Source organism: Pipistrellus kuhlii, unplaced genomic scaffold, assembly GCF_014108245.1.
Source record: "Pipistrellus kuhlii isolate mPipKuh1 unplaced genomic scaffold, mPipKuh1.p scaffold_m20_p_2, whole genome shotgun sequence".
In the NCBI taxonomy this organism is placed as follows: domain Eukaryota; kingdom Metazoa; phylum Chordata; class Mammalia; order Chiroptera; family Vespertilionidae; genus Pipistrellus; species Pipistrellus kuhlii.
In genome coordinates, this window is record NW_023425515.1 from 70,082,151 (window position 1) to 70,091,191 (window position 9,041).

Below are 9,041 nucleotides of genomic sequence, written 5' to 3' on the forward strand. Positions count from 1 at the left end.
AAAATATATGTTGAACATCTAAAATGTTTAAGTAGGGTCATTAAATACAGCCTCTAAAAGCTCCTGATTCCTCTGGGGGAAATAAGCCATTTATAGAGGTAGGAGTCTGTTCATTTCCATAGGTTTTATGAACCTCTGGACTGTCAGATGACTAGGGAAGACTTACCAGGACCGGATTTCAGGCATCCTTATTGAGCTCTGTTCAAGCAGACACAGTGTTCATGATTCAGGGTGGTTGTTTTGGGGGAGACGTGCCAGGGAGGATGTCGCTTTCATCCATCAAGTCTGCAGAATGCTTAGAAAACACACAAAACGCATGCCACTCAGACATTTGGAGTGGACCTAGAAGCGTAGAGGCTGTGACCATCCTGCCCAGTCAGCACAGAGGACTTGCACTGTCCCATCATATGCAGCAACTCCAAGCACACAGCCATATTTCTGATTTATCTGCATCGTGGGCGTTTTCTGTTTATTCTTATTTGTGTGGGTAGGCAATATAAATCCTTAATATGATGGAGTTAAATGTCTGCTTCCATTTCTTACTCTGTTGTTTTGGAAAACAGTAGCTGGTCTGAAATGTTTTTATAAAATATTAAAGATAATTTAAGATTATGCAATTTACATTTAAAACCAAAGTTGAACTAGGCCTCTGCCTTAATTTGTTAAGGGTGGTTCCAGTTTCAGCAGGAAGGTTTTGCAGTTACATTACAGTTTAAATAAGCCAACAACTGAAAATATAGCTATGCAGATAGTATTTGCTTATATTATCTATTTATAAAACAATTCTTAATATGAGAATTTCTTTCATACCAAATTCCCTAATCTGCTTAAATATTAATTTTTAATTGCACATATTTTAGGAACTAGAAAATTATGTTGAGTAAAATATATCTACATTATATTGTTCTCAAAAAATTTTGTTGTTTTCTTGTGAACCTAGTAGTACTGAAAAGAGAAAAATAGGAAAATGTGCAAACTCTCAGTTTCAATAAACAACCACCCTAAAAAAAAATCATTTAAAAATTTTTCTTGTATCAATTCACTATAGAAAAATAGTTATATTAACCAAGAACAAGGTAAATAGAAAAGTGCATCTAAAATGGATCTTTCCTCAAGATGGCAGAGTAGAATGGAGGGTAGACTTGACTTGGGGTGGTGAATACACAATACAGTGTACAATGTGTTGTGGAATTGTGCACTTGAAACCTATGTAATTTTGTTAAACAGTGTCACCCCAATAAATTAAAAGGTAGTAGAGTAGGAAAATGCTGTGCTCACCTCCTCTCACAACCACATCAAAATTACAACTGCCCTAGTCAGTTTGGCTCAGTGGATAGAGCAGTGAACTAAAGGGTCCTGGGTTCGATTCTGATCTAGAGCACCTATCTTGGTTGCAGGCTCCTCCCTGACCTGGGCTCTGGTCGGAGGCAACCGATCAATTTGTTACTCTCATATCGATGTTTCTGTCTTTCCTCTCTCCTCCACTCTCTCCAAAATTCAATGGAAAAATATTCTCAGGTGAGTATTTAAAAAAAAAAAAATTACAACTAAATGCCCTAGCCAGGTTGCTCAGTTGATTAGAACATCATCCTGAAATAACAAGGTTGTGGGTTCAATCCCCAGTCAGGGCACATATAAGAATCAACCAATGAATGAATAAATAATTGGAATAAATCAATAAACATGTCATCAAATAACTCATGAAAATTTTAAAAACAAGTACTAATTGACAGTTATAAAATTAATCATGGGGATATAAAGTACATCACAGGAAATTCTAGATTAGGGGTGTCGAACTCAATCAGAGAAGGGGCCAAAATCTAAAATCCAGCCTAAATCGCGGGCCGAATGGTTTACTGAACAGTCATAAACTGTCATTGTGATGGAAACGCAGCAGAGTGCAGTGATGACAGCGAGGTGCGGGCCACATTGCAAGGCCTGGCGGGACGGATTTGGCCCTCGGGCCTTGTGTTTGACACGTGTTCTAGATAATAAAAATGTAGTATGAAAATTGTCCTCTCAGCTGTGAGTTCGACCGGGGGATGGGGCCTGCTGGGGGAAGAGGGAGGCCCGCTGGCAGATGGCAGCTGCTAGGGACCCTACCAGTGCATGACTTTTGTGCACTGGGCCTCTAGTTTAGTATGTAATATTGTAATAACCATAATATAGGGTATCAGATGTGTACTAGATTTATATGGGCGATCACTTGGTAATGTATATAAATATCTAATCACTATGTTGTACACCTGATGCTAATATAATATTGTATGTCAACTGTAATCTAAAAATAAAAATTAAATAAATACAATGCTCTATATTCCCTGTGATGGACCCTGATAACACTTAATTTGGTAGGATATATTACATTATATTACAGAAAACTCTCCAAGAAACTGTCAAAGTAAAAATAAATCAGTGTACAAACAGATCTCTTAAACTGGACTACTTAAATTGTTATACACTTTATAATACTCAAGTAAGAAATGGACAAGAGTGGGTTTTTTCCTAATAAAACATATCATCATCTGATAATATTAATAAAAAGCAATTTGCTTAATGATATTTTCCATTATTACAGGGCTCATCAGGAGAGCATATATGAGCAGAGACTTCTTTCTGCTGTGCTATATGCTACATAATCTGACGAGTCCCTATTTAATATGGGACCAGAGTGGTTGACAGAGAAGAAATATATCAGAATGCCAGTTGGGGTGGCTGTATTCACAGAAAACCTCGGCCCACCTGTGAAGCAGAGGATGAAGCTATGGCCACATGATACGTGATAATAGATTTTCTGTGGAGAAAACCTTACTCTCTCCTCATCTTCAATATCTGACCCAATTCTGAACATATCTCAGGAAGTGGGACACAGAATAGAAAGAGCTCCAAAGTCTAAATTTCTAAAATTTTGTGATGTCCAAAGTAGAAGACTTCTAATAAATTCAAATTTATAGGTAATTTTTAAACTTTTTTTTTTAAGTTAGCCAAAGTAATAACAAAGCATAACATATGAAGTTGGTTAAGATGAATGAATGAGAATAGTGATTCTAAAATTTAGTGTGTATAAAAATCACCTTGGATGTTTGTTAAATATAAAGTCCTAGACTCCACTCCTAATGATGTTGGTTCAATAGATCTGGAATGGGTTCAGAAAGCTACAGTTTAGTAGGCACCCACATGTGGGTAATGTGGTTTGACACCCATAGGTTCAAAACAATGGCTTTGAGAGTCTATAAAAGTCTTTAATTGGAGAGCTACTTGAGGCCAGTGGGGAGAGAAGGGATGGTCTCTCCCTTCAATTTGCTCATGATCAGCTCAGGAGGTCAGACACCAAAAGAACAAATCGTGTGGAACGAGGTAATAAGCAGTGTTGTAAAAGGTCTCAGAGAACATTAAGCTGGAAGCGATTATCTGCCAGGGATGGGGGAGAAAAGTTGAGCCGCTTGAGGGATAACCATTCTTGAGATGGCATACACACTATAATTCAGTTACTAATATTCACATCTTACTCTTTTTTTTTTAATCATCTTGTTCAGACTGCCTTTTTTTATAGGCTGTATATACGGTGTTGTTTTGAGTTTTTGGTCTGTGTACACTGGTTATTTTATTGTTAATTAACTCATGTTTATGTCAAAGATCATTTGAAGCCTGAAAATGACCATTGCACCCAAGCTTATTTAAAGCAATGTCCTTCCCTACTTTGTCTACTCAGCTTCTATCATGGGTTCTGTCTTATAATAGCTTTGTATTCGTTGAGTTATTAAAAGCTCAGAACAATTCTATTTGTTTCCTTTTGTGGCTCAAAACACTTAATTTGTCTTCTAACTTGGGTCCCAAGATACTGTTGATCCATGTTGGATATTCTCACATCACAGCATTCAACTACTAATATTATATTTCAAGTGACCATGTATTGTTAAAAAAAAATCATTTTGTCTTAAAATTTACTGAGAAATTCAGATTTGTTTGACATAGTTTACATCAGCAGGCCAACAATTTTGAGTGCTGGAAGAAAATTTAAGACCTACAGAATAATTTTACAGCCAGATATTTTTCTCTAGAGTACGAGCATCAACTCTTTTCCATTTTATAACTTTTATATGGAATTTCTGAGACATATCTAAAAATATTTTTAAAAATATTTTAGGACCCAAATCAATCTTATCTTCTCACATGCTAAAAGAACTTCTGTTTGCATAATTTAAAATTCTAACAGTACAATTAAAGTACAAATATACATATTAATTTAAGACACATACGCATAGATATAGTGGTTGAATAGTCTGTGTTTACCCCATCAATCATTTTCAAGTTAATACTATTCTGCTTCCAACTATTTGACAAAAATATCATAAATCATTCTGTTGAATATTTAAGGCTTACCCATGGCAAAGACTTTCATCCCAGAAATGTCAAAACATTAGTTCTTCTCATTTGCAGCCTGTCCTTAGTAAAGGATGTGTCCCCCGCCCCCTGCCCACCTTCCATGAATAACACGGGACAGCCAGGGACACAGATGAAGGCAGGCCCAGAGCAAAACACAACTTGTAGGTGACTTCCCGGGGCTGCCCCAGATCAGGGGAGCCTCATCTTCCCCTGCCTTAGACTGACGCCTAAGGCTGAGGTGACACTCAAGGAATGAAGGAGGGAATACAGCAGGCAGGATCATTCTTTTCAACACATTAAGTCTGAAAGGAATAAAAATTCAGTAGAAAGAACTTCAAATGTTTAACAACTGTATTTTCATCCGCAGGCATACGTTCTTCCATGTATTTGTAATATCAATCTGAAACTAATTTTGGCGATGAAATGAGATAGAGGGAAAGAGGGAAGGAGAGAAGAGTGTGAGAGAAGCTTGAGCCACTTCAGCCAGTAAAAAGTTGAAATAAATGAAGTCAGTTTCAGAATTTGTTATATTTTGCTATGGTCTTTCTAATATAAAAGAGACTAGATAAGAAAATAGGATAGGATCTTTCCTATGTCAGCCTATTTCTCAAGAGTTTTGAATGAACCAAAAATCTTCCTTTTATAGTGCCTATGCTGGCAATTTCATTATAATGTCACTTAATATAGGTCTCTCTGTTGCCAGGCCAATAATTTCCAAAGTGTAGCTCACTGATGTGTGGAGGTACTCAAGGAAAAGTCACAGCTCAAAAGCTAAACAATCACTGCTATAAAGGTGAGGGGATCTAAAGTCTGATGGAACATAGGTATTTAAGGGTTAGTAGGAGAAAATCTTTCAAACAAGAATGTTAATCTTAACAAAGGGAATGTTATTGGTTGAATTATAATGGCAGAGAAGTTGAAAATATCAATTTGGAATAAGAATGCCTGCAGTTAAACCCAATGAATTCACTATTGCTACTAACACTGAATCACAAAAATAAGAGCTTTTCTAATCAACTCAAATAAACTAACATCCCCAAAGCACCCGCTATGTGCAAGGTGTTGTGCTAATCATAGTGGAATATTGTTTTCCAAATAATAAAAACACAAGATATGGCCTCAGCTTTTTGAAGATTAAAAAAAAAAAAGCAAACACACAACTTATTGAGTGAGACAGGATTGATTATATATGAACTAAAAGAGTCAAATAATTGGAACCATCATATTTGCCAAAGATGCAGACTGGCATGGTTTAGATTTTCAGTTCACTCTTCCTGCAACAGAAGACTATTTTCTTCACATTTCACCAATGATGTAAATAAAAACAGTATCTTCACCATCATCACCTTAAAATTCTAATAGTAAAACAGTATCCTATATGTGAAACAGAAGGCTAGATCAAAAGGATTCTCGGTGTTAGAAAAGCAAAATATGTCTTTCACATAGGTAAGGAAAAAAAAATGTTTATTTTCTAATTTCTGGGTTTAAAGAAACAAGTTCAAAACCTTGAAGAAAGAAGCTAAAAAGCAGCTTAGTTTCCTGGGCAAATGTAAATTTAAAAAACCACAACCACCCAGCACCAATCAGGGTGATGTTCCTGGAGGGCCCTTTCTGAAGAGTGGTAGAAACTGCTTTTTAAAATCTCTGTTTTTATGCTTGCCGCACCATCTTTTAAGGGAGGGGTGAGGTGGGGGAAGAGGTGGCACTGCATAAAAGAAGCTGCCTTGAGATTTCTAACATTCACACAGGCACTTCCTAGGTAAGGAAACTTCCCCAGGTGTTGCCACCTGATCTTTGGCGATGGACCCAGAAGCAACCTCTGATTATTGGGATTATTCCTCCGGGACAAGCCCAAACCCTGATGACGTGGAGGAGACCCGCTTCCAGGCTCCTTACACATCCCTTTTCCTGCCCGCCTTTTACACAGCCGTGTTCCTGATCGGGGTGCTGGGGAACCTCCTCCTCATGGGCGTGCTGCACTTCAAACCGGGCAGCCGGAGGCTGATCGACATCTTCATCGTGAACCTGGCCGCCTCCGACTTCATCTTCCTCATCACGCTGCCTCTCTGGGTGGACAAGGAAGCCTCCTCAGGGCTGTGGAGGACAGGCTCCTTCCTGTGCAAAGGCAGCTCCTACATGATCTCGGTCAACATGCACTGCAGCGTCTTCCTGCTCACCTGCATGAGCGCGGACCGCTACCTGGCCATCGTGTGGCCGGCCGCGTCCAGGAAACTCAGAAGGAGGGACTGTGCCTACGGGGTCTGTGCCAGCGTCTGGTGTGTCTCTTGCCTCCTGGGGCTGCCTACTCTTCTGTCCAGGGAGCTCACCCTGATCCAAGATAAGCCATACTGTGCAGAGAAGAGGGCCACTTCGGTTAAACTGACCTGGGCCCTGGTGTCCTTACTTTTTACCTTCTTCGCGCCTTTGGTGAGCATCGTGACCTGCTACTGCTGTATCATCAGGAAGCTGTGCGCCCAGTACCAGCGGACGGGAAAGCACAACAAGAAGCTGAGGAAATCCATCAAGATCATATTTATTGTCGTGTCCGCCTTTGTGATCTCCTGGCTGCCCTTCAACACGTTCAAGCTCCTGGCCATTGTGTCTGGGCTGCAGCAAGAGCACTACGTCTCCGTGTCTGTCCTCCAGCGGGGCATGGAAGTGAGCGGGCCCTTAGCCTTTGCCAACAGCTGTGTCAACCCTTTCATTTACTACATCTTTGACAGCTACATCCGCAGGGCCACGGTGCAGTGCTTGTGCCCTGGCCTCAAGAGTGCTGCTGACTTTGGGAGCAGCACGGAGACATCCGATAGTCACCTCACGAAGGCTCTCTCCAACTTCATTCAAGCCGGGGATTTTGCCAGGAGGAGAAAGAGGTCTGTGTCCCTCTAAAAGGAACGGTGACTTTTCAAGCTCTGTTGGTGGATTGGACAGTTCACTTGGGTCATTGACAAAGAAAGAAGAGTATTGCTAAACGTATGCATATTGCTTCATAAATGCAAGAAAGATAATTTTTATGAAAAAGACAATTGAAAAGTCTTTGTGTTTGTGGATATAATTAGGCTATCTGCTGGTGCTTTTTTCTTCTTCTTTTTTTTTTTTTTTCTTCCAGCAGATTGGCTTTATTTGACCCTTGCCAATCCAGTTCACTGGGCAAAATACAACTCCTTTACAACCTTGAACTCTGAGATAAAGGCTCCTGCTTGGACTAGTTTCTTTCTTCATGATTCTTAATGCACATTCAGGCTTTTTCCTCTCAAGAACCATGGTATCTTGCCCCACATCACCCTTCATACTGGGCTTCACAGTGGACTACGATTAAAGGATTCTGCCCACTTTCATCTGGTGAGACATGTGGTGTCAACGTAGGTAGCAGAAGATATAATAAATCTGTGCTCTGAAATTAATTGTTCCTGAGTAATGAAGTAAGATTCTGGTCTTGTTATTTAAAACCTTGTATGGTGATTCTTTACCATCTCCCAATATTGGCTTTCATCCTGTGCCATTCAAAATAACTTTAGACTTGTGGCAAAAGCTCATGGGGGTGAATCATTTTGTATTATGTTTATGACTTGAGACTTACATAATTATCTCATCTTCTAGAGTATTTTAACAAGAAAGCATAAGGCAAAGTTTGACCTTTATTTCCTTTGTACGATATATCAGTAAAATTGTATCTCATTATAATGGTGCAGTAACTATTTTTCAATGGGGTTTTGCTATGCTTTTTTGTTTTTATTGTCTTTATAAATTAGGACATGACTTTGCTTTAATTATATGTTTCTAATTTATCTAGTTATCTAGCTATCAAATAAAATGTTACTAATAACATAATTAGGGGGTCATCAAATGCTTAGCTACAAATGCTAAGCTATAATTGTGCAGATTATGCTTTTATAATTTAATTAAAATGTTAGTGCTATACATTCTTCATAGTATCATTTGCTGGAGTATATAATTTCAAGATTTGATCCAATAATATAGAAAGGCAGAATACTTTGAAATAAAAAAAATCATAACAATGTTGATGTTGGTGTTTTATATAGATTTTTTTCAAACCCAGAGACTATCCTGAATTTCTTCACCCAAATATATATTTATTTAGATGATTTGTACCTAATATCCTTTTTAAAGACTTTGGAGTAAAAAACTAGCAATGTAGTTAGCAAACAAACTTTTAATTTAAGAAGTGTTATATTTTTCACTCACTGTTTACTCGAATTATTGTTTTACTTGTAAGTGTTAAGTTTGAAAATCAGAGAAAGCTTATAATTTTTTCAGAGATGAAGTAACTCAAGTTCATTGTATGTCTGTATCTTTCACATTAAAAAATATCAAATATTGGTCATCTTATAATCCATTTAAAAGTTGAAAATATAGTTTTTTATTTTATAAATTGGTTAATTTCTCTTAAGCTTTTATTAAATAAAAATATAATGCCCTTATATAAGTATTCTCTTATATTAATTTTTATCAACACATTAATATTAATATTCTTAGTATTTTTGTAATTAATCATAGATACAGAAAAAAATGACAATGTAAATAATAAAAAATAAAGATTCTTGGAATACTTCAAAACTTAATTCAAAACAATTAAATAGCTCTCCAAAGGTTAGATGAAAACAAAATATGGAAGGTAGAGACATTCACATTTT

General features: G+C 37.6%; 1 protein-coding gene across 1 annotated transcript; it reads left to right on the forward strand.

Moving 5' to 3' along the window:
- Positions 1-6,074: 6,074 nt before the first annotated feature.
- Positions 6,075-8,552, forward strand: GPR15 (G protein-coupled receptor 15). The gene has a single exon (XM_036445209.2). It carries the CDS (start codon positions 6,187-6,189, stop codon positions 7,273-7,275), a length of 1,089 nt encoding a protein of 362 aa, XP_036301102.1. The 5' UTR covers positions 6,075-6,186; the 3' UTR covers positions 7,276-8,552.
- Positions 8,553-9,041: the final 489 nt, after the last annotated feature.

Coding starts and splice junctions, on each gene's coding strand:
- GPR15 (XM_036445209.2), top strand. CDS start 6,187: ATGGACCCAGAAGCAACCTCTGATTATTGGGATTATTCCTCCGGGACA.